The sequence below is a fragment of the Hemiscyllium ocellatum genome, chromosome 37 (genome assembly GCF_020745735.1).
Source record: "Hemiscyllium ocellatum isolate sHemOce1 chromosome 37, sHemOce1.pat.X.cur, whole genome shotgun sequence".
Taxonomy (NCBI): Eukaryota; Metazoa; Chordata; class Chondrichthyes; order Orectolobiformes; family Hemiscylliidae; genus Hemiscyllium; species Hemiscyllium ocellatum.
In genome coordinates this window covers 42,429,310-42,456,438 of record NC_083437.1, presented here as the reverse complement: position 1 = coordinate 42,456,438, position 27,129 = coordinate 42,429,310, and the positions used below count along the sequence as shown (strand labels likewise).

Below are 27,129 nucleotides of genomic sequence, written 5' to 3'. Positions count from 1 at the left end.
TTTTCTACCTTTCTACCCATAAATCTTCCACTGTCTGCTTAGCTGTCATTACATTATTTCTTTGATTTCATTCTTAATCACTCAAATAGCTTCTCTTTACTATTTTCCTCATCTATCTTTTATGAAAATCTTTGACCTGATACATTTAATTTCCCACCCTGGCTGTCTTGTAGTCAATGGCTAGATTAGAGTGGTGCTGGAAAAGCACAGCAGGTCAGGCAGCATCCAAGGAGCAGGAAAATCGATGTTTCGGGCAAAAGTCCTTCATCAGGAATGGCAGGAATTCCTGATGAAGGGCTTTTGCCCGAAATGCCGATTTTCCTGCTCCTCGGATGCTGCCTGAACTGCTGTGCTTTCCCAGCACCACTCTAATCTAGACTCTGGTTTCCAGCATCTGCAGTCCCTGCTTTTACCTTGTAGTCAATGGCTACTAAGTCTTATTGTTCAATTTGCATTTGTGCCTGCTTTTTATTCAGTTCACTTGTTATAGTTTGAGCATTTGAACCAGAAATGCTTATTTGACCACACATTTTCATCTGTCCTGCTCTAATGCTTTACTTCCAGTTTTCTTTCTTTTTTTAATTTTAATTTCTCATGTTCAAGATGATAGATTTAAGGGGTGGTTGATTTGTTTAAGAGGAGGCTATATGAGCATACATGGATGAAATGAATAGCAAATCTTGCAGTTAGAGTTCAGTGAAGTGCTTTGACAGATCTCCCATGGTGCCTAGCAAGTCACTCCGAAACGTCGAATTTCCTATTCCTTGGATGCTGCCTGACCTGCTGTGCTTTAACCAGCAACACATTTTCAACAAAAGTTATTTCTGCAGATGCTGGAAACCAGAGTCTAGATTAGAGTAGTGTTAGAAAAGCACAGCAGGTCAGGCAGCATCTGAGGAGCAGGAAAATTGACATTTTAGGCAAAAGCCCTTCATCAGGATTGTCATGATTAGCTCTGTAATGTAATGTCTCTTTCACATAAATAATAGGACTATCAGGTGCAGCAACAAACCTTTGCCCTCTTCTCCCTCTTTACAACCACCTCTGAGATCTGATCACTCCTATTGCCATTTTCAACACTACCCATTTTGACTCTCCTGTATTTAGAATCATTGTCCTCTTCTTCCGTTCCACAGTTGGCACTACTTTGCACAATGGGAATAGAAAAGGAAGAAGTTCATGAAACATTTTCATTTCATTTTAGGTGCAATCAATACCTCCAGGATCTTTAGGAAAAACAGATAAAAGGAAAAAGGGGCAAGATGAGAGAAAAAGTGGCTAGTTCCTTACTGATATTTTCCTGAAATCTCCATGGGTAAAGTATAGAGCATACTTGGATGAAAATCCATAATTAATAAAAATGTCATAGCAGGTAGATTGATTAGCTAAATATTCAGTTCTTGAATTCAATAAATTGAAAAAAACTGTCTGATAACATATGATAGCTGTCTAATTCATGAGCTGTCTAATAACATATTTATCTTACACAATGCATCACATAGTACTGAAACTTTTTGTTACATAATCCTAAACATTTATTACAACTATACATGTACTTAAGACCAGGTCATCTAAATAACCCATTAATAATATGCATTACATACTGAATATTTTCAAATTAGAAAGGTTTACTGACAGTCATGAAAATTAACTGGAAGCAGCTTTTATTTATATTGCAGCACACAAGAGTAAATTTTAAAAACAAACTCTTGGAGAATTGAAAAGAAATGACAATACATAAGTCACAGTGAAATGTGCATATGTTACAGGAAGTAAACAGAACATGTACAGGGCTTTCAAAAAAAAGTATTTGTAATTTTTTTTATATGCTATGCATTTTTAATGAGGCTGAGTACTCCTGTGTAGAGCTTAAGAATCTGTTTTGAGAACCTATTCAAGGTCTATCTCATGAGCCTTATTTGTATTTTAATGTTAATTTGGTATTATCGGGAATTGATTTATCTCTGACTTTGCCTCTGTTTTATTGAAAAGCTTACAAGAGATATCCCTCAGGTGGATGAAGGACACTGACTGGTTCGAGGCAAGTTTTGTCAGAACATTGACCAGTGCACCAACCTGCTTGGTCATTTGAACTAAGTTAGATTGTGAATTTGTTTGTAGTTGCTTCAGAGTGTTCTCAACCTGACTGAGACCATTCTTGATACCTTTGATATCAGCCATCCCAGACTTTAAGGTTTCTTGAATACCAGTCATTCCAGTCTGCAGTACATTCTGAATATCTATCATGCCAGTTTTCACTGCACCTTGTAGGCCTACCATTCCAGACTGAATAGTAGTTCGAATACTCGCTAGCCCAGTTTGCATAACAGTCTGCAAGCCAGTTAAGCCAGTCTTTGTAGTGTTTTGTAATTCTACAATGGCTGTGTTCCCTGCCTCCTGCAGCTTTAAGGATTCTTTTGGAAATGCTGGATCAATTGTTTGCATCAATGTCATCAATGCTTTTGTCATTGGTAAAGGATCCTGCCCAAGCCCCAGTTTTGGTTTCCCTGTGGTTGTTTCTGGAGCTGGCTCTTCTTTCCGGTATGTAGCTGCTATTTCAGATTTAGGAACAGATTTCTTCTTTGCGGTTTTGTTTCCAAGTAGCATTGGATTCTTTGTGTCATCCTGATTTAAAAACTTAATGATGGCATCACTGTGGATAATTTCGGATTCTGTTGTTGGTCTTGCTTCATGATGTCTCGGATCACCTAGATGAATTTTAGAAAAACAATTGTGACCACAGTAATATGAACTTAAAAAATGGAGTTGAGTAAATGAAAGTTCTGGAATTAACAGAACATTGCAAAGACAACATTGTTAATTCCTTTTAGTGTCAACTGTCAGAAGCTTGTTGGTACTTTAGAACATAAATATGAAAAAAGAATGCTGACATTCTAGTGCAGTTTTGAAAGAATTCTGCACAGTTGGAGGTGCCATCTTGTGGATGAAACATTAAGCTGAGGCCAGTTCAAATCTCTGGAAGTAAAATTTCCCATAGCACTATTTTGAAGAACAGGAATGGTATTCCATGCCATAGTCAATATTTTCCAATTACAAAAACATTACGTTGACCCTTTTTTCTGTTTGTGGGGATATGCTGTGTGCAAAATTGGCTGAAAAGCTTTGGATGTTAAGTAGTTATAAAAAGGCTGTTCAGAAATGACAAACTTTTCATCATGAATATTGGTGAGCACTATACTAATCAATGAGTGGTGATGAGATAAGGCTAGTAGTTTTCATTTATACATAAACAATAAACAAATAAATATCTAAATATAACACTCCAACAAGGCAAGGAATCCTATTTTATATAATTTTATTCTTGAGTACTCCTTTTAAAACTTCTGTAACAAACAGTGTTGCTTCCATCAGTGATCTTGACTTTTTGTTAGTAGAATAGTACAGTAGGGCAACCTCTTCAGGTTCTGAAACCATTGAAAGAGGGCTTTAAACTTCACCTCTGTAGTCCGAGTATTTGTAAAGATCCATGAAACTTCATTTTTGACTGAAGGCTGAGCTACTCATCTAAGTCAGTTTTGACTTGTTGGATTCTAAAGAGTGAATTGGATTGCAGCCAAAAGCAATTTCTTATTGGATCTGCTCCACTCATCTTTCCTTAGGACTGTGCTTGCAAGATAATATTTAGCTGCCTGTTACAGGTTACCTCCCTATTCATGCTAGATAGATGCTGGGACCTCAGGTGATATATTTCAATTGACTTGTGTGTTCTTTGTGCATTTTTAGTTATGAAGTCAAAAAGAAATCAACATCAGTTTCCATGAATGCCAGACCTTGTTACCACTCAGATACTGAAGTCAACAAATGTCTGGTCTGAAATATTGCAGTATTCACTTGTGAAACAGTTGCCAATCTAGTATCATACCTTTGATGTTTCTACTTTTGTTGAAAATATGTGGCATAGATTTTGCACACATATGACATCCATCTTTTGTTTTTGCTAAGCAAATGTAGCCCTCTTTGCAGTCACACACTGCATCCTGGGTTTCAGTGCATTCTTGCCGTGCATAGACTCCTAGCTCTGCAACAAAAACAAATCAGTAAATTGAAATAAGTTCTTTATCATCTTATAACAGTTCTGTAGGATGCAGAACTTAAAACAAGAAAAGTTTGTATATGGTTAATGAAACTTGAGAAAGTGTGCAATTAAAAATCATAATTTTATTGTTGTGTTAACAAAGAAGAACTTTTTACAAAATCTTAAATGTTTTTTCTCAGAATTGTTAATTAACCTATCAACTTCTCTATTTGATTGCTGCTTATGAATTAGGTCCAGGTAACTGAACATGAATAATTAAGTTTCAGACTTCTATGGCCATATCGGAGGGAGTGACAAAATTTAATAGTAGACTTGGGTTTCAGTGTAAGTCAGGTACTTTGTTAAGTGCCTGATTTATAACCTTCTTATCCCAGTCTTCTACCTCTTCACTTCTTTTCTGTAAGGACAGGTCTGACCCACATGCCTCGGTGGCCATAGGTAAGGCAAGGAGGCAAGACCTGAATCAATTCCAGTCTGAACTGAGTACAAACTCCAAGTCTGTTGGGATCAATCTAATCCACACTGTCGTCAAACAATTGAACTGATCACAAGCCTCCCCTTCCCAGCCAGGAAATTCAGTTGCTGTGACAACATGTACTTTTACAGTAATGTAATAGTCTGGAACAAAATATAATTATAATGGAGGCTTTAATTGTCTTTCCAACATTTGGCTGACCAAGAATCTCTCCTCTCTTAGCCCTACCATTGACCTTTTTTGAAAGGATTTACAAATTCGTACTCGGCCTGTTTGGTGACATGAACATACTTTCCTTGGCTAACAACTCCTAAATTAAGTTTAACCTGGAGTTTCTGGTTCAGAAGTAGGAATGTCACAACACTTCTTCAACTCCAAAACAATGTATAAAATACCTTTCGACAAAAAAAATCTAAATCTTTGACTATTAACCTTTTTAAAATAGACAAAGAATACAAATACTTCTAGAAAGAACTTTGTCCACTTTGTTCAGTTCACAATTGTTAGAGGCAGTTATTACTAAATGTTTACCTGGATCGCAATATTTACACTTCATACACTTTTCTAAACTATTTGGACGATCTGTGAAAGCTCCACGAGCACAGGGAACACATGTGGTTTGTGATATTGATGTACAGTGTTTAGAAACACGAGAACCTGAAACCAAAAAAGAGTCAGTGAATGTGATGCTGAAGGTACAGAATTGAAATGTTAGATTCTACCAATTTCACTGCAGAAAAACAAATAAAACAGCAAAGTACTTCTTACAGCAGAAAATATAAACCTATTCAGAAGAATATTACATCCTTGGTTGAAAACAGTACCCACTTCCACCAGAGAGATGCGACAAAAATCAGGTACCGTTTTGCTTGCAGGAGATGGTGAATGTAAAATTGGATGTGTCACTTCACTGACATAATTTTCCTGACAACAGTCAGGAAGTGGCTTTGGTTATTTGGAAAATGATTGCTAACCACAGGAGTTGAGACAATAGCTACAGATTAGGTGAACATGTAATAACAGCCACTTCTAAATGGTTGTGATTTTCAGGAGAAAAAATTGGAGAGCAGATTGGGAAGATAATAAGAATTAAAGGAGTTTTTTTAAAAAAAAGTTCTTATACAGTTATGATTAGATTTTTCTGCTATCAGTTGTTGTTAAGCAAAATCCATAAATTCTTTACAAGGGGATTAGGGAATGGAGAGGAAAAAAAACAAAGGTGCACCTGGTTGTCTATGTACTCATTTCATGTGCTGCAGCATTCTATTGTGCTGTCAACATTACTTTGGACTACTCCTTGAACTACACATCTTGAAGTGGTAACAAGTTCTGCAAGAAAGTCGGTTTTGCTTAATAGGTTTAAACTATTCACACAGAGATTGCTAAAGGGATGAAAATGTAATTATATAATTCTTATGTTAGCAATATCATGATATTGCTACTTGTTGAAACAGCAGAACATTTACAGAAGTTTGAGTAGTTACACTCATTTGTAAAGGTGGTTGCCCCTCACCTGCATGACACATGGGACAGCAAAGATCCTGAAAACGATACTCATCTGAGCCACAGCCCATCACCAGTTGCAAGTTAAATATCAAGACAAGGACACAACAAATCTAGGTGGAAACAAGACTCCATTAATAAATATAAAATTCTGTTGTACAATGTGAATTTAGGAGATTGAATAATGACGTTCCCACAAAAATGGAATACAGGGCTTATTTTGGCATTAACCAATAGTTAAGGTCTACCACTTAGTCTTATATACAACTGATCTTTCCATTCTAAAGTAAACTAACAGTTTGGAAAAAAGGCTCCACTAATTATGTTTGTTAATTTAACTTAAGACCTACAGGGCTGAATTTGGAGATTGCATTGGATTAAGATATTGAGGCAAGTAGTGTGAAATTCCATGACTCCAGCAAACATTCTGATTTCTTGCTGAAGGCAAGATGAGGGTGTGATAGTGGTATCTATCTGAATGCAGTAGATAAAGAATTTTCCTTTTTTCAAGCCCTATCAGTAAGAAGCTGACTTGAATTCTCCAGAGACATCTGTGAGCAGTACCACTTCTCTGGAGCATTTGCCTAATGGCAGACTGGGGACCCAATGCTCTGCTCAGGGTTAGAAATCTTGCACAATGGTGGTCTGACTACTTGGGGATATTTTTGTTTTTAAAAGTTAAAAAATTGCTAGAGGATATGCCTCCCTCATTTACTTGCCACGGCATCCATTTGCTTTTCAGAGCTGAAGGGTCTCACCCATTGGCTTTAATTGGACATAAACCTGTCCTCTGGGACTTACTGACCAATTTGAGGAAAATTAGAGGAAAGTGACTTCCTGACACAGTGTGGACTCTGACCCCCAGTTGAGACTGATGGTGGAATCCTGAAGACTACAAGGAAAATTCTGCTTAGAGTCTTTGACAAGTCACTGAGTAGCAACTTATCACAATTGTGAAAAAGGACTTTGAAGAATAATAAGGTATTCATGCTTTATATGATGAGAGCAGGATCTTATTGTATACAAGATGTGGATTTATGATGGCAAATTTTCATATGGCAGCTATCAGAAGAATTTGTTGGCAGGCCGAGTAGAATTTGTTTCCCTGATCCATTCATTTCTATTCCAAGAATTATATTTACTACCACTGCGAGTTCGGAGAAGATTTGGCACTCAGATTGGGGTTCAAATGTTAGTTTGCTTGCCGAGTTGGAAGGTTCGTTTACAGATGTTTTGCCACCATACTAGGTAACATCATCAGTGAGCTGCTGGTGACGCATTGGTGTTATGATCCGCTTTCTATTTACGTGTTTGGGTTTCTTTGGGCTGGTGATGTAACTTCCTGTTTTTTTCTCAAAGGGTGATCGATGGGATCCAAATCGATGTGTTTATTGACAGAGTTGCAGTTGGAATGCCAGGCTTCTAGAAATTCTCGTGTGTGTCTCTGTTTGCCTTGTCCTAGGATGGATATATTGTCACAGTCAAAGTGGTGTTCTTCCTTATCAGTCTGTAAGGATACTAATGACAGTGGGTCATGTCTTTTTGTGGCTAGTTGATGTTCATGGTGGTTAGTTTTCTGCCTGTTTGTCCAATGTAGTGCTTCTTACAGTTCTTGCATGGTATTTTGTAAATGACGTTAGGTTTGCTTGTTGTCTGTATAGGACCTTTGACATTCATTAGCTGCTGTTTTAGTGTGTTGGTGGACTTGTGGGCTACCATGATGCTAAGAGGTCTGAGTAGTCTGGCAGGGCATTTTTGAGATGTCTTTGACATAGGGGGCAGTGACTAGGGTTTCTGGGCACATTTTATCTACTTGTTTGGGTTTGTTGCTGAGAAATCGATGAACTGTGTTCATTGGGTACCCGTTCTTCTTGATACACGTATAGTTGGTTTTCTTCTGCTCTGCATAGTTCCTCTGTGCTGCAGTGTGTGGTGGTTCATTGAAATAATGCTCTGATGCAGCTTCATTTGTGGGTGTTGGAATGATTGCTTCTATCGTTCAGTATTTGGTTCGTATGTGTTGTTTTCCTGTAGGCGCTGGTTTGAAGTTCCCCATTGGTAGTTCGCTCTACTGTGACACCTAGGAATGGCAGCTTGTTGTTGTTTTCCTCCTCTTATGTGAATTTTATGGCTATAAAGATATTATTGATAGTCTTGAAGGTTTCCTCTAATTTGTTTCATTTAGTGATGACAAAGACGTCATTCTTGTAGCTGACCCAGAGTTTGGGTAGGTAGAGCTGTTTGTTCAAGTCTTTGCATTACTGCCTCTGCTAAGAACCCTGATATTGGAGATCCCATGGGTGTTTCTTTGATTTGTCTGTAGGTTTTGTTATTGAAAGTCAAGTGTGTGGTAAGGCATAGATCCACTAGCTTGATGAAGATGTCTTTGCGATTGAAATTATTGGTGTTTGGTGTATGTGTCTTTGGTTCTGATAGAGTAGTTAGTGTTCCTTTGGTCACGTTATTGTTGATGGATGTGAACAGGGCTGTTACATCAAAGGAGAAAGTGAGGACTGCAGATGCTGGAGATAAGAGCTGAAAATGTGTTGTTGGAAAAGCGCAGCAGGTCAGGCAGCATCCAAGGAGCAGGAGAATCGACATTTTGGGCATGAGCCCTTCTTCCTGAAGAAGGGCTCATGCTTGAAACGTTGATTCTCCTGCTCCTTGGATGCAACCGACCTGCTGTGCTTTTCCAGCAACACATTTTCAGCTCTGTTACATTAAAGGAGACCATTATTTCATCCCTTTCTATCTTGGTGTTTTTGGTGTTCAGGAATTCTTGGGTGGAATGAATTGAGTGGTGTGAATCTTCTAAGTATTTCAGTCTGGTATATTTCCTTGGTTAACCTGTACATTGGTATTCTAGGTAGTGAGACTATGGGTATGGGATATTGGGGGGGCTCCTGGTTTGTGAATTTTGTGTAATCCATAGAAGCGTGGTGTAATGGATCCACCTGGTTTCATTTTTTAGAAGTCTGTCTTGTTTAATTCTCCAGATTTCTGAAGTTTTTTGAGTAAGGCTGTGATTTGGTTCTCTGGTTGTGTGGTCGGGTCTACTGCCACCTGTTGGTAAGTGTTGGCATCTGCAAACAGTGCATTCGTTTTCTCAGTGTAGTCTGTTAAAGTTATTGTCAAGCGTCCTTTGTCTGTAGGTAAGATAACAATGCTTTTATCTTTTTTAAATCATTCTAGTGTTTTCCTTTCTTGTGTATTGAGTGTGTTTCCTTTCTTTTTCCTGCTTAATTTTGGTGCGACTGTCTGTCTGATAGTTTGCTGGGTTTGTTCTGTGAGTTGGTTGTCTTTCAGTGTTGTTTCTAATGCTGTTTAGAAATCTTTCTTGACCGCAACCTTGACATTGTAATTTAATCTTACTAAGATGGCTTTTTCAGTGTCTGTTAAGGGTGGATCATATAAAAGTATAGGAAATGACATCACCAATGCCTGAAATGGCATCACCACATGAAATGACATCACTAGCCCAAGGAAACCTAAACACAAATAGAAAGCGGACCATAACACCAGTGCTTCACCAGAGGTTCACTGATGATGTTACTTAGTATGGTGACAAAACGTCTGAAAACGAACCTTTCAGCTCAGCAAGCAAACTTACATCCATTACTTCCACCACCCTTACAGTGATAAAATAAATTGGTCACAATCTATATAGTGTTGTTTGATGCCCTTTCCTTTAAATCAATGCAGACATTAAAAGCACGTTTCACAATCTCATGATATCCCATTTTACTTCACAAATATGAAGTGCAGTCACTTTAATAAAGGAATTGTAGCAACCCATAAACAGAACTGCGGTTTGTATGGTGCAGTGGACCATTTTAAGTCTACTTGAGAAGACAAATGGGGTCTTATGTGTCTGATTTGATAGAATGTACCTCTAACAGTGCAGTACCTTCCTGCTACTAGACTGCAGTACCATCCTAAATGATGTATTCAAGTCTGTCAGTTGGGTTTTGAACTATAACCTATTGTCAGGTGAGAATTTTATCCCCATTCCACAGCTGACACCATTCAGTTCAAATAATCACATGGCAAATGCTCGTTATTGCACATTGAAGCATTGACAAGGAGCAGCTACTACTTTTTAATTGCAAAAACTTTCCCCATGATAGTACACCCACAAGCAGAAATTCTTTATACATGGATTTATAGATTAGCTGTGTTCAACTTGTCCAGAACTAAAAAAAAATGTAGTGTGTCCTTCAGAGTCATGTGCTGTAATTTAGTGTAAAGTTAGCACATTCACTTCCTTGGTGGCAAATGAGTCATCTAATAGTTAGGCACATTTAAGAAGGAAGCCCGAAGTTAAAAAATACAGAACATATATTCCCTTTAAAAAAGAACTAACCTCTTGCTTATGTAGACTTTCAAATTAAATTAATAACATCATAAAGAAATGTCCAGTTCTACTGGGTTTTCATTTTCCTCAGATTGCCCCAATTTTTCCACAAATTTTCCTTACGATTTTAACTTTGGTAACAGGAAATAATCTCAAAATAAAGTTAATAGACATATGGACAAATAAGGGTTAAAGTCAGCACAATATTGATTGTTATGGGGAAATTGTACTTAACTAAATTGCTCATATTTTTGTAAGAGGTAACAGAGGGTTTTATTAGGGTAATTCAGTTGACGTGGTTGACATGAACATAAGATCAGAGAGATGTACAGCATGGAAACAGACCCTTTAGGCCAACTTGTCCATGCTGATCAGATTTCCCAAATTAATCTAGTCCTATTTGCCAGCACACGGGTCCATATCCCTCTAAACCCTTCCTATTCATATACTATCCAGATGCCTTTTAAATGCTGTAATTGGACCAGCCTCCACCACTTCCTGTGGCAGCTGATTCCATACCACGCTCCACCCTCTGCGTGAACAAGTTGCCCCTTGGGTCCCTTTTTTCTCCCTCTCATCCTAAATCTATGCCCTTTAGTTCTGGACTCCCCACTTCAGGTAAAAGATCTTGTCTATTTTCCCTATCTATGCCCCTCATGATTTTATAAACATCTATAAAGTCACCCTTCAGCCTCTGATGCCCCAGCCTATTCAGTGTCTCCCTGTAGCTTAAATCCTTCAATCCTGACCACATCCTTGTAAATCTTTCCTGAAGATTTCAAGTTTCACAAAGACCAGAACTGCACACAGTTTTCCAAAAGTGGCCTAACCAATGTTCTGTACAGCCACACCATGACCTCCCAACTACTATACTCCGTGCTCTGTCCAATAAAGGAAAGCATACCAAACGCCGCCTAGGCTATCCTACCTACCTGTGATTTCATTTTCAAGGAACTATGAGCTGCACTCCAAGGTGTCTTCATTCAGCAACATTCTCCAGGACCTTACCATTAAGTGTATAAGTGCTTCTCTGATTTGCCTTTCCACCTTTGCACCTCACACTTATCTCAATTAAACTTAAGGCATTAAGTGGACAAGTCCCCAGGATTAGATGGGATCTAGGAGAAAGTGAGGACTGCAGATGCTGGAGATCAGAGCTGAAAATGTGTTGCTGGAAAAGCGCAGCAGGTCAGGCAGCATCCAAGGAACAGGAGAATCGATGTTTCGGGCATGAGCCCTTCTTCGGGCTCATGCCCGAAATGTTGATTCTCCTGCTCCTTGGATGCTGCCTGACCTGCTGTGCTTTTCCAGCAATACATTTTCACCTTAGATGGGATCTATCCCACATTAGTGAGGGAAGCGAGAGAGGAAATAGCTGGGGCTTGAACAGATATCTTTGCAGCATCCTTGAAAATGGGGGAGCCCTGAAGACTGGAGAATTGCTAATGTTGTCCCCTTGTTTAAGAAGGGTAGGAGGGATAATCCAGGTAATTGTAGACCTGTGAGCCTGACGTTGGTAATAGGGAAGCTACTGGAGAAGATACTATGGAATAGGATGTATACCCATTTGATAGACAGCATGGTTTTGTTCAGGGAAGGTCATGTCTTACAAACCTAATAGAATAATAATAGAATAGTGGGCAGCACGGTGGCACAGTGGTTAGCACTGCTGTCTCACAGCGCCTGAGACCCGGGTTCAATTCCCGACTCAGGCGACTGACTGTGTGGAGTTTGCACGTTCTCCCCATGTCTGCGTGGGTTTCCTCCGGGCGCTCCGGTTTCCTCCCACAGTCCAAAGAATTGGCCATGCTAAATTGCCCGTAGTGTTAGGTAAGGGGTAAATGTAGGGGTATGGGTGGGTTGCGCTTCGGCGGGTCGGTATGGACTTGTTGGGCTGAAGGGCCTGTTTCCACACTGTAAGTAATCTAATCTAATCTAATCTAATTCTTTGAAGGGGTGACAAAGTTGATCGATGAGGGAAGGGATGTACATGTCATGTACATGGACTTTAGTAAGGCGGTTGATGAAGAAGGTGAAGTTGCATGGGGTCCATGGTGTACTAGTCAGATGGATAAAGAACTGGTTGGGTGACATGAGGCAGAGTAGTACAGAATTAGATTAAATTAGATTAGTAGTGGAAGGGAACTTCTTAAAATGGAGACCTGTGACCAGTGGTGTCCCATATGGATCCATGCCTGCACCACTGTTGTTTGTGATATACATAAATGATTTGGAGGAAGGTGTAGGTTGCGAGTTTGTAGATGACAAATTGGTGAAGTAGCAGATAGTGAAGGAGACTGTCAGAGAATACAGCAGAATATCGATAGATTGGAGAGTTGGGCAGATAATTGGCAGATGGAGTTTAGTCCAGACAAATGCGAGGTGATGCATTTTGGAAGATGCAATTCCAGAGTACTCTACAATAAATAGAAAAGCTCTGGGGAAAACTGATGTACTGAGAGATCTGGGTGTTCAGGTGCATTAGAACTGAGAATAGTAGCACACAACAGGCCCTTAGGCCCAAGATGTTGTGCCAAGATTTAATCCTAATGTAAAATATAGTAACTTAACTTACACACCCCTCAACTCACTGCTATCCATATGCATGTCCAGCAGTCGCTTAAATGTCCCCAGTGACTTCATTTCCACCATCTCAACTGGAATGTATTCTATGCATTCACAATTCTCTGCGTAAAGAACCTACCTCTAATGTCTCCTTTATACCTTCCTCCTAATATCTTCAAACTATGACCCCTTGTGCCAGTCAATCCTGCCCTGGGGAAAAGTCTCTTCTATTGACTCTATCTATTCCTATCATTATTTTGTACACCTCGATCAGGTCTCCTCTCTTCCTCCTTCTCTCCAGAGAGAGAAGTCCGAGCTTATTCAACCTTTCTTCATACGGCAAGCCCTCCAGTCCAGGCAGCATCCTGGTAATCCTCCTTTGCACCCTCTCCAAAGTCTCTGTATCTTTTCTATAGTAGGGCAACCAGAACTGGACACAATATTCCAAGTGTGCTCTCACCAGGGACTTGTAGAGCTGCAGCAAAACCTCGCGGCTCTTAAACTCGATACCCCTGTTAATGAAAGCCAAAACACCATCCGCTTTCCTAACAACCCCATCCACTTGGGTGGCAACTTTGAGGGATCTATGTACTTGTACACCTAGTTCCCTCTGTTCCTCTACTCTGCCAAGTATCCTGTCTTTAATCCTATATTCAGCATTCGAGTTCGACGTTCCAAAATGCATCAATTCGCAGATATCCAGGTTGAACTACATCTGCCATTTCTCAGCCCAGTTCCCTGAAGGTGGCAACACAGGTCAGTAGAGTGGTCAAGATGGCATATGGCATGCTTTCCTTCATGGGACGGGATATTGAGTACAAGTATTGGCAGGTCATGTTACAGTTGTATGACTTTGGTTCAGCCACATTTGGAATACTGTGTACAGTTCTAGTTGCCACATTACCAAAAGGATGTGGATGCTATGGAGAGGGTGCACTCGAGGTTCACCAGATGTTGACTGGTATGGAGGGTGCTAGCTATGAAGAGAGGTTGACTAGATTAGGATTATTTTATTGGAAAGAAGGCGGTTGAGGGGGGGACCTAACTGAGGCCTACAAAATCATGAGAGGTGTAGATAGAGTGGATAGCAAGAAACTTTTCCCAGAGTGGAGGATTCAATTACTAGGGGTCACGAGTTCAAAGTGAGAGGGGAAAAGTTTAGGGGTGATATACGTGGAAAGTTCTTTACACAGAGGGTGGTGGGTGCCTGGAATGCGTTGCCAGCAGAGATGGTAGGGGTGGGAACGATAGCATCATTTAAGATGTATCTGAACACATACATGAATAGGCAGGGAGCAAAGGGATACAGATCCTTAGAAAATAGACAGCAGCTTTAGATAGAGGATATGGATTGGCGCAGGCTTGGAGGGCTGAAGGGCCTGTTCCTGCATTGTAATGTTCTTTGTTCTTAAACTCCATCTGCCACTCCTCAACCCATTGGTCCATCTGATCAAGATCCCATTGTACACTGAGGTAACCTTCTTTGTTGTCCAATATACCTCCAATTTTGGTGTCATCTGCAAATTTACTAACTATACCTCCAATGTTCACATCCAAATCATTTATATAAATGATGAAAAGTAGTGGATCCAGCACTGATCCTTGTGGCACACCACTGGTCACAGGCCTCCAGTCTGAAAAGCAACTCCCTGTCTTGTACCTTCGAGCCAGTTCTGTATCCAAATGGCTAGTTCTCCTTGTATTACAGAAGGTCTAACCTTGCTAACCAACCTCTCATGAGGAACCTTGTTGAACATCTTACTGAAGTCCATATAGATCACATCCACCACTCTGCCCTTATCAATCTTCTGTTACTTCTTCAAAAAACTCAACAAAGTTCATGAGACATGATTTCCCACGCACATGCTGACTATCCTTAATCAGTCCTTACCTTTCGAAATGCACGTAAATCATGTCCCTCAGGATTCCCTCAACAATTTGCCCACCACTGATGTCAGGCTTATCAGTCTATAGTTCGCTGGCTTTTCCTTACCACCTTTCTTAAATAGTGGCTCCATGTTAGCCAACCCCCAGTCTTCCGACACCTCATTGTGACTATTGATGATATACCATCTCTGTGAGGGGCCCCGCAATTTCTTACCTAGCTTCCCACAATGTCCTGGGATACGCCTGATGGGGATTTATCTACCTTAATGCATTTTAAGACCTCCAGCACCTCCTGATCTGTGATGTGGACTCTTTTCAAGACATCACTATTTATTTCCCTGAGTTCTGTAGCTTCCACATCTTTCTTCATGGTAAATACTGATGTTAAATGTTCGTTTAGGATCTCGCCCATCTCCTATGGTTCCACACACACTTGTTGATCTTTAAGGGGCTATATTCTCTCCATGGCTGCTCTGTTCCCCTTAATATATTTGTAGAATCTCTTTGGATTCTCCTTAACTTTATCTGCCAAAGCTATCTCATTTCCCTTTTTGTCCTCCTATACCCTCTTTACACCTCAAAGAATTCACTTGGTCCCGGCTGTCTATATCTGACATATGTCTCTTTTTTTTCCTTGGCCAGAGTGTCAATATCTTTAGTCATCTAGTTCAATGTGAATTCATACATTTTGTTGAAAAAAAAGAAAATATACAATAACAGGCACAATTCTAAAGAATGAGGAAGAACAGAGAAACAAGGATGTATATGTGCATGTTATTGAAGATGGTAGGACAGGTTGAGTGCAGCTAATGAAGCACAAAATCTTAAATGTTATTATTAATAAGAGCACGGAGAAGAAAATGTTACGTTGAACTTGCCTAGGACACTTGGTGTGCCTCAGTTGGAGTACTGCATACACTTCTGAGTGATAGAACTTTATGGAGGATGTAAAGGCATTTGGAGAGTAGAAAATTCAAGAGAATAATTAAAGGAAGTTATAGTGGAGAGATTGAACCTGTTTTTCTGGAAGAGAAAGGTGAGAGATCTGATCGTGGTATTCAAAAAGAACAGAGTAGATAGGGAGAAACTATTTCCTTTGATAAAAGAATTAACAATAAGAGGGCACAAAATAATTGACAAAAGATATGAGAAAAAAATCTTTTTCATGCAGCAAGTGTTTTAGGTCTGAAATACACTCCCTGATAGTGACGGAGCCAGATTCAATCACTGCATTCAAGAGGGAATTAGACTTATTTGAGATGGAAGAGTATGCGGAGTTACAATGAGAAGGCAGGAGATTGGCATCAATCTGCATTGAAACAGGAGATATTGCAATGAAAGCTATCACAAACAATCTTATCCTCTTCTCACCATAGTCGTGACACTTGCATTTCTTGATCTGCTCCTTAACTGAGATCCACCAATTTAATGCTGTATCAACCAGACATGAATTCAGGATGTTACCTAGTCTGTGACTGAGTTCCAGTTTGAGAGTATATTTGAATCTAAGCTCTAAAGTTGATTGTCTTGCAAGAAGTTATGTGAATAACATCCAAAAGTCTAAATATAACTTGAAAGTTCATTCTTGACTTTTTTTAAAAAATGAAATTCATCATACTTCAAAGAAAAAATTGACTGTGGTTGCAGTCAAGAAAATAAATAAATGTTCAAGTTTACTACACCACGTAACTCACCTCAATGTTCCCCATCTCTCATGCACGTGTTAGAAAATCAGGTGTTAGCCCAAATTCTATGAGACAAAATATTATTAGAAGAGTTACTGTTTAGTACTTCACAACTGGTTACTGTGAAAAATATCTGTTTCACAGTGAGTGGGAGGTGCAATTGTGTTCAGTCTTTGTTTATGGATTGCTGACCTGCATCTTTGGAACTGACATTTTTTTGTTCCGTAGAGGATTATGCCTACAAGATGTGTTATTTTCAGAACAAGCCCTGCAGGTCTAACTAAATTATCAGATTGATTGAATTCAGTTTCATAAATTTCCAAAATATGTGGTATCACGCTGGCGCTGAAATTCAAATATCACATTTACTCCTTTGTACTTAGTGCCTCCTGCCAATCAATCAGTACTCTCTTCTCATGCAATGTAAAATGTTATCCCTCCTCTTCTGAATGAATGCTAGACAGAAAATTTTGTCAAATTCAACAATATTCAAATTTTGTCCTACCAAACAAATATTAATAAAATATGGGATATACTTAAACTTAAGTGGCATTAATTAGGCATTGTGAGAGTGCAACCACTTTGTAAATGCAAGTTCAGTAAATCTTTAGGACCAAGTTATGATTTGGATGTGCTGGTGTTGGAGTGGATAAGATCAAAAGTCACATGACACCAGTTTATAGTCCAACAGGTTTATTTGAAATCACAAGGTTTTGGAGCACTGCTCCTTCGTCTGGTAGAGAGAACCACATAGGCACAGAATTCATAGGTAGAGAGATTAAAAGATCATACAAATGATGTGAATGGTGTGTTGACAGGCTAAATAATAAGTGTCTGCAGCTGATCACAGCATCAAATGTAAGAACTAGGAGTAGGAATAGGCTACCTGGCCCTTTGAGCCTGCTCAGCCATTCAACAAAATCATGACTGTGGCCTCATCTCAACTTATCCGCCCTCACACCATAACCCTTAATTCCGTTACTGTTCAAAAAAAACTATCTTAGCTTTAAAAACATTTACTGAAGTAGCATCAACTACTTCACTGGGCAGGGAATTCCATAGATTCACAACCCTCTGGGTGACGACGTTCCTTCTCAATTCCATCCTAAATATACTCCCCCTAATGTTTAGGCTATTCCTCTTGTCCTAGTTTCACCTGTTAGTGGAAACATCCTCTCTACATCTATCTTATCCATTCCCTTCATAATTGTAAATGTTTATATAAGATTCCCCACTCATTCTTGAAAATTCCAATGAATAAAATCCCAGTCTACTCAGTCTCTCCACCTTAAGCCAACACCCTCAACTCCAGAATCAATCTAGTGAACCTCCTCTGCACACCCTCCAATGCAAGTACATCCTTTCTTAAGTAAGGAGACCAAAACTGGACAAAGTAGTCCAGGTGTGGCGTCACTAGCACCCTTTACAGCTGCAACATAACCCCCCTGCTTTCAAACTCAATCCTTTTAGCAGTGAAGGATAATATTCCAGTTGCCTTCCTAATTATCTGTTGTACCTGCAGACCAACCTTCTGTGATTCATGCACAAGGATACTCAGGTCCCTCTGCATAGCAACATTGTGCAATTTTTTACCATTCAAGTATTTTACTGTTACTCCTACCAAAATGGATGACTTCACATTTATTAACATTGTATTTCATTTGCTCGACTTTTACCCTCTGTAGTTGACCTTTCTGACTACCTGCGTCATGTCTCTCATCATTTTGTAGACTTCTATCAGTCGCCCCTTAGCCTCTGTCTTTCCAATGAAAGCAATCTTGTTTATCTAATGTCTCCTCATAACTAAAACCTTCTAGGTAACGTCCTAGTAAACCATCTCTGTACACTCTCCAAAACACCCATGCCTTTCTAGTAGTGTGGCAACTAGAACTGCATACAATATTCCAAATGTAACCAAACTACAGTTTTATCCAGCTGTAACATAACTTGCCAACTGTTATATTCAATGTCCCAGCTGGTGAAGGCTAATGTGCTGTCTATCTTCTTGATCACCCTAACCACCTCTGTTGCCAGTTTCAGGGATCTTTGAGCCTGTACACCCAGATACCTCTGTATGTCAATGCTCCTAAGGGTTCTGCCATTTATTGTATAGTTCACACCTGAATCTGTTCAGATGAAACTTCATCTGCCATTCCGTGTCCAAATCTGCAATCTATCTGTATCCTGTATCTTTTGACAATCCTCCTCACTTTCTGCAACTTTGCCAGTTTTGATGTCATCCGCAATCTTACTAATCACACCCTCTATATTTTCCTCCAAATCATTCATATATATTACAAACAACAAAGGTCCTAGCATGGATCCCTGGGGAACACCATTAGTTCCTGATCTCCAAAAAGTACCCTTCCACCGTTTCTCTCTGTCTTCTCTGACCAAGCCAGCTTTCTATCCATCTAGCCAGCTCACCCTGGATCCTACAAGACTCCACCTTTTGCACCAGCCTTCCATGAGGTACCTTATCAAATACCTTACTAAAGTCCATGTAGACAACATCTACTGCTCTTTCCTCATTAATTATTTTCACCACCTCAATCAAGTTGGTGAGACATGACCTTTCCTGTACAAACCCATGTTACTTATCACTAATGAGACCATTTGCTTCCAAATGTGAATAAATCCCGTCTCAGTGTCTTCTCCACCACTGACATCAGGCTCACTGGACTGTATTTACCAGGAATATGTCTGTTTCCCTTCTTAAAGGAAGGAACAACATTGGCCATTCTCCAGCCCTCTGGAACTTCACTTGAGACAAAGAGGATGTAAAGATATCTGATAACGGAAGTAACTTCGCTCGCTGAGCAGGAAGGTTCGTTTTCAGATGTTTCATCACCAAACTAGGTAACATCATCAGTAAGCCTCCAGGAAGGCACTGGTGGTTTGGCCCACTTTTTATTTGTGTTTAGGTTTCCTTGGGTTGGTGACGTCATTTCCTGTGGTGATGTCATTTCCAGTTCTTTTTCTCGGGTAAATAGCAATCATTCCAACAACCACAAACAAAAGTTCCATTTATCTCCACCTGAGAAAAAGAGCAGGAAATGACATCATAAACCCCAGGAAACCTAAACACATAAATAAAAAGTGGGCCATACCACCAGTGCTTCACCAGAGACTCTCTGATGATGTTACCTAGTATGGTGACGAAACGTCTGAAAACGAACTTTCCCGCTCAGCAAGCAAACCTACATCCAGAACCTCAACCTGAGCTGCAAATCTTCTCAAAACTCACTAATATCTGATAAAGCTCCAGCTATTTCATGCCTTGCTTCCTATAGTATCCTAGGATAGATCCCATCTGGCCCTGGGTACTTGTTTACCTTAATACACTTCAAGATACCCTACACTTCTTCCTTCATTATGTTGAAATACCGGAATGTACTCACACATTGTTTCATTACCTCAATATCCCTTGGGCCCCTTTCTTTGGTGAATACCAATGTAACATATTTAATAAGGATCTCACCCATTTCCTCTGGCTCCACACATAACCTCCCTCCTTTATTCTTGAGGGGGTCTATTTCACTAGCTCTTGCACCTAACATAGAACAGAACCTCGATGTTGTGCCGACCTCTTATCCTACTCTAAGATCAAGAGAACCTACATACCTTACAATTTACTATCATCCATGTGCCTATCCAAGAGTCGCTTAAATGTTCATAATGTATCTGACATAATGTTCATATGCTGGTGGTGCATTCCACTCACCCACCACTCTCTGTCTTTAGAACCAAGCTCTGACATCTCCCCTAAACCTTCCTCCAATCACCTTAAAATAATGCCCCGTTGTGGTCGCCATTCCCGCCCTGGCAAGGTCTCTGGCTATCCACTCTATCTATGCCTCTCATCATCTTGTACACCTCTATCAAATCATCTCTCATCCTTCTTCGCTCCAATGAGAAAAGCCCTATCTCCCCCAACCTTTCTTCAAGCCAGGCAGCATCCTGGTAAATCTTCTCTGCACTCTATCTAAAGCTTCCACATCCTTCCTATAATGAGGCAATCAGAACTGAACACAATATTCTATGTGTGGTCTAACCAGGTCTTTACAAAACTGCAGCATAACCTCACGGTTCTTAACCTCAATTCCCCTGCTAATGAAAGCCAACATACCATATGTGGCCTTAACAATCCGATCAACTTGAGTGGCAACTTTGAGGGATCTATAGATACGGACTCCAAGATCCTGCTATTCCTTCACACTGCCAAGGGTCCTACCTTAAACCCTGTATTCTGTATTCAAATTCGGCCTTCCAAAGTGAATCACTTCACACTTTTCCAGATTGAACTCCATCTGCCACTTATCAGCCTAGTTCTGCATCCTGCCAATGTCCTTTTGCAACCTACTATCCACAATTCCACCCAACATTTGTGTCATCAGCAAACTTACTAACCCACCTTTCCACTTCCTCATTAAAGTCATTTATAAAAATCTCAAAGAGCAGATGTCCCAGAACAGATCTTGGCAAAACAGGTCACGGAGTTCCAGGCTGAATACTTTCTACCAACTATCACCGTCTGACCTTTATGGGCCAACCAATTCTGTATCCAGACAGGCCAAATTTTCCTGTATTCCATGTCTCCTTACTTTCTGAATGAGCTTACTATAGGGAACCTTACCAAATGCCTTGCTAAAACCCATGTACACCATATCCAATGCTCTACCATCATCAATGTGTTTTGTCACATACTCAAAAAATTCAGTAAGGCTTGTGAGGCATGACCTGCCCCTCATAAAGCCATTCTGACTAATTCTAATCCAGCTGTTATATGTATAATATATCTTGGGATTCTCCTTATCCTGCTGGCGAAGGACATTTCCTAGTCCCTTTTAGCCTTCTGAACTCCCCCTTTGAGCTTCTTCCTATTTTCTCTAAATAACTTTGTCTGTTTTTAGTTGCCTAGTCCTTAAATATGCTTCCTTTGGTTTTGACTAAGCTGACAATTTCCCTAGTCATCCAAGGTTCCTGAATTCTTCTATTCTTGCTCTTCATTTTCACAGGAACATGCCTGTCCTGCACTCTAATCAACTAGTCTTTCAAAGACTCCACGTCAGGTGTGGATTTACTCTCAAACAGCCACTCCCAAACCACATTCTCTAATTTTTGCCTAGTTCGAATGTTTGGATGGAATCTTATAGGACAGACAGAAGACATTGTCTCTGTACCAGCTGTTTGAGATATACCTCTACAGTGGTCTAGGTGGCAGCTTATCACCACCTTCTGAAAGGCAACGAAGGACAGGTAATAAAATGCTGGCCCAGCCAGTGTTGCCCACATCCCACAGGTGAATAAACAAATAAACAAGACAGACCTGAACCAGGTCCGCCTGGCTCAGAGATAGGTTCAAGCTGTTGAAAGAGTTATGATGTTGCACTGCCTTGCTCTCAGATTGCTGATAGTTAATTGACCGCTTAAGGGCCTCAATTGCTGACAATTTGAGAAAGTCCCCATTGGGCCTTCTCACTTAATTGGGAAAGTAGCAAGGAAGGGTCAAGTATCTTTTCAGGGTCAATTTGCCCAACCATTTCTCCTTCTCACAACCTCCAGGTTGTGGAATACTGTGCCCAAATTCTTTGTTCCTCCATTCCTTGCTCTTAACCTAAATAAATGTTTAGGTTTAAACACAGGTTTAAAGCTACATTTGCAAGTTGGCCAAATCATTTTTAAAAATAATTAACATGAGCTTAACAAATTGTTCTTCAGTAATTAGTAGCCTGCTATGATTGATATGTTCCCAGCATCAGGAACATGGCATGTTAATTTACCTCAGCTCTTTGCTACGAAAACCTTTATCCAGTCTTTTGCCAAAAATGAACTTGATTATTCCAGTGCACTTTTCCACAAACTTACAACTTGTCTGAAATGCAGCAAAGTATACACTGTCTCATACTAACTTCCACTCATTAATTATCCCTGTACTTGCAGATCTACTGTAAATTTAATCTCCCTGTATCCATCTTCAAATCCCCCACTGTCTCACCCTACAGTATTTCTGCAGTATATCCCTAACCATTGGCTCTCTTATTTTAGGGTTTTATATATTTATGCTCCTACCTTTTGCTTCACTTTCTCCAACTTGCTCCAAACCATTCCTGCCCACAGATTCTCTCTCTTAAAACTCTTCTCAACATTCATCTTTTAGACTGAGTCATTTGATCTTTTTTATCAATCTCTTTTGACTACTTTCAAACTTTTTACATTAAGTGTGCTATACAAGCCATTGTAATAAATTAATTAATTCTCATTACCTTCAAGCACATGCAAGGAATTCGCTTTTGAAAGGCCCCTCCAATAGTGTGATTATTCTCACTGCAATTAATGAGACCCTGGGAACCAACTAAGTCTACTTTATAAAAATTTAAACTATTGTAGTGCATTGGCAACATCACTATCATTGTGCCAGAAAGCCCACGGTTTAGGATCCACCTACTGCAAAGGTGTGACAGACATGTCTGAACAGGTAGATAAAAATATGTACTTTTTAAAGCTTACTCATAGTGATAGGCAGATTGCCTATCTTCTAGAATAATTATCCCTCCGCTTGAGATCAACGCTACACTGGACATCATAATGCAAATCCCATTCGATCATACTTATAGTAAGATGACTGCTCAGAGTAGCACCAGGTATATTTTAAAACTCTGAAGGTTGTGGGGCAAAAAGGCAAAGGATACCACAAAATTCACAAAGAAACTTAATTAGAAGAATTAATAGATTTTGCATACATTGGAGAGGCAGCAAGAGCATACAAACAAGTAGATGTAGAGAAAAGGAACAAGCAAAAAAATTGGAGAAGCACTAACCATAATAATACCAGAAATGTTCACGATCGGAATGGGAGCCAAGCTTCTTTCTGTATTCTGTCCAGCAGTATGATTGACCTGCTAAAAGGAGCTCCACGTACTTGAGTCCTTGCTTGAGTTCGGTTCTATAACATTTGTGCTTTGCGTCATAGACAAGGACATCAGTTTCATGAAATTGGACATTTCACAGCATGTTCAACCCTTTTGGGTTTCTTTACTGACATCAACAAAAATGTTCAGTTCATCCTTAATCCAAAGTTAGGACGATTACAGTTACAATTTCAAAATACCAACATGGTACAATATTTTACAATAGTGACTACTGGTTCTTTGTTTTAAAATAATTACTGATAAAATTATGACCTTGCTGCTATTACAATGCAAAATGTTCCAAGGTCAAATTAATGTGCAGAACCAACGTAGCAATTAGAGCTTGAAATTTAGCAAGAAATAAATCCGAGCAAACAGCAGGACAATACTTTAGCAAATATTACTTGAAAAATATCTGTTTTCTGCATACAAAGATTGCCTTTGATGCAGAACTAATTGACTGTCAGGGTAATGTCACAATTCCAAAGAAGTTACAATGTACTTGAAAATCATTCACTCTTTCTCTCTCCACAGATGCTGTCAGACCCATCCATTTTTTATTTGTAATTTTATGACCTTACTTCTAGAGAGAACTAATTTTAATAACAGCAAGAGTTGGGATTAATTCTCAATCAGGATTGATCCTGACGAAGGGTTCATGCCCGAAACGTCGACTCTCCTGCTCCTTGGATGCTGCCTGACCTGCTGCGCTTTTCCAGCAACACTTTTTCAGCATTGATTCTAAATCTACTTCTAACCCTGAGAATGGCCTCTGAATTGGAAATAAGGATACAGAATTACACTTCAAATTTTAGCAAAATATTGTAATTCTTCTCATACATTTTCAGTGCATGCTGGAAACATCGATGGGTAATGGCAGAGAGGAACAATATAAACATAGAAAATAAACTCTTCATGTCTGCTGCTCCCCATTCAGACCTCTGCCCTGCTCAACATTCACACTGCCGTTCTGTTACACAATTATTTCTTTTCTTTGCGTCTTGATAATGAATACGTTGCACCAATGGCAAATCAATTATGTGAATATAAAACAAACATAAATGAATATTTTTACTAGAAATATTGCTTAGACAAATATCATAGTTTATTTCCAGGCAATTGCACAGTAGAGGAGGCAATGGTCTAATGGCATTATTGATAGATGATTAATCCTGAGACCCTGGTGATGTTCTGGGAACTGAGTTCAAATCCTGTCATGGCAGATAGTGGAATCTCAATCCAGTGAATATTGGAAATTAGGAATCTAATGATGGCTGTGAAACCATTGCCAATTGTTGGGGGGAAACCCATCTGGTTCACTAATGTCCTGTTGGGAAGGAAACAACTGGCCTACATGTGACTCCAGACCCACAGCAATGTGGTTGATATTTAACTGCCCTCTGGCCAATGAGGGATGGGTATTAGATGTTGGTCTGGCCAGTGACACTCACTGCTCAATGAATTTTTTTAAAAAGCTTTTGAACTGTCTGGATTTCACAGTTTGTTTTCAATGCTGTCCTGATGTATCCAAATTTTGCAACTTCTTTGCAATTGATCCCAAATAATAGTGGAGATTTTAGTTCAGACCAAGAAGCTCCTCCTCCAAATGATGGTCTCAGGTGTCCTCTTAAACTTTCTCTGTGAATCTGTTGTCCAATGAAGACTCCTTTTATTTTTTTTTAAACTTTGTTACTTTTGTTATCACTTTTTCACAAAACAACCAACTCAAATGTAGTTTACTGCATTGCAAAAAAGTTAACAATATAAATCATTGGGGCACATTGGGTAATGTTCAAAACCTTTTAAGAAACTTAATATTCTTGGCAAAGAGACTGCAGTGAGGTCTTCACAGCATAGATCAGGAAAACCGCCCATGGGAGAAGAATTGAGAACCAGAAGACATATTTTTGCCTTTAGTTTTTAAATCTGGGGGAATTGGATTCGTACCTGAAAAGAATGAATGTGTAGGGCTACCTGAGAAGGCAAAAACATGACAGAGCCAACACAATGCAATTGGCTTGTTGGCCTCATTCTACATTATAACCATAGTATAATTACATGCCAATACTGACTATTTGACAGAGATTTCTAATGAATTCAGCCCATCATGCTTGCACTGGCTCTCTGGCTGAGCAATCTACGCGGGGCCATTTCAGTGCCTTCTCCCCACAAACCTGGACATTTTTCACTTGCAGATAACTCTCTCATTTCCTTTCAAATGTTTTAATTAAACCTGCCTCTAGCACTGTCCCAAGCAGTGCTTTAAGCCTTAACCACTTACACCTATAGATCAACATACATATAAATATATATAATGGAGGTGACAGTATAGTCGAACGGTTGCTACATTCATAATCAAGAAACCTTGTCAATACCCTGTGGACCCGATTCCATCACACCACAGCAGGTGGTGGAATTTGAATCCAATAAAACCTGGAACTGAACATTTAATAATGACCATGAAATTATTGTTGTAAATACCCATCTGGTTCACTGATGCTTGTAATGAAGGAAAACTGGTAATGAAGGCTTACATGTGACTCCAGACCCACAGCATTGTAATTGGGACCCTTAACTCTTCATTGAAATGGCCTAGCAAATCATTCAATTGTATCAACTACTAAAAAGCCCCAAAAAAGAATAAAGCAGGATAAGCCACCAGCATAAGCTAAGGCACTAGAAACAGCAATGCCACATTTAATCCTGTTGACCCTGCAAAATTCTCTTCACAAACATCAAACGTTTGGGGCTCATATCAAAACTGGAAAAACTGTCTCACAGACCAGTTAAGCAGCAGCTAGATGTGATCATACTCACAGAATCATACCTTAACTGACAATGTCCGAGACAATATAATCACTAAACCTTGGGTATGCCCTGTCCCACAGGCAGCAGAGGTAATGGATTTGTGGCTTGCAAGCAGGAGGGAGTTGTGTGGGACCGTTACTGAAAACAAGAGCAGGACACGAATATATTCTTACAATTAGGAATATGACAACCTGATTCATAAGATGATTCCTTTGAGGAAAATTTCAGCATAATTCATCTCAGATGCATAAATGTGTACAGTGTTCTCAGAATAATAATAACATGCAATGACCATCTTCAATCACAGACAATCTAACCACCATTAAATTGCCTGCTATCAACATTCTGGAAGTTACCATTGACCAAAAACTCGATTGGACTCAACACATAAACGTAGTGGCTAGGAATACTGTGGTGAGTAACACATCTCCTGACTCCCCAAAGTCTGTCCATAATCTACAATCCAGATGAAGGGCTACAGTCCGAAATGTTGATTCTCTTGCTCCTTGGATGCTGCCTGACCTGCTGTGCTTTTCCAGCAACACACTTTCGACTCTGATCTCCAGCATCTGCAGACCTCACTTTCTCATAACCTACAAGGCACAAGTCAAGAGTGTCTTGGAATACTCCCCACTTGACTGAATAGGTGCAGCTTCAACAATAATCAAGAAGTTTGATACCATCCAGGACAAAGCAGCCCATTGACACAACGTCCAATCCCACCACTGCTGATGCTCAGCAGCAGAGGTGTATACTATCTACAAAACACATTGCAAAAATTCACCAAATATTCTTAGACAGCACCTTCCAAACCCACAACTACTTCCATCTAGAAGGATAAGGGCAGCGGAAAACCTGAGAACGCCACCACCTACAAATTCTCC

General features: G+C 39.7%; 1 protein-coding gene across 1 annotated transcript; it reads right to left on the bottom strand.

Annotated features, from left to right (window-relative positions):
* Positions 1-1,865: 1,865 nt before the first annotated feature.
* On the bottom strand, positions 1,866-22,816 carry LOC132833834 (uncharacterized). The gene is made up of 5 exons (XM_060852483.1): positions 22,793-22,816; positions 6,046-6,148; positions 5,064-5,189; positions 3,884-4,039; positions 1,866-2,708 (listed from the first exon to the last, which is right to left on the bottom strand). Exons 1-5 carry the CDS (start codon positions 22,802-22,804, stop codon positions 1,933-1,935), a joined length of 1,173 nt encoding a protein of 390 aa, XP_060708466.1. The 5' UTR covers positions 22,805-22,816; the 3' UTR covers positions 1,866-1,932.
* Positions 22,817-27,129: the final 4,313 nt, after the last annotated feature.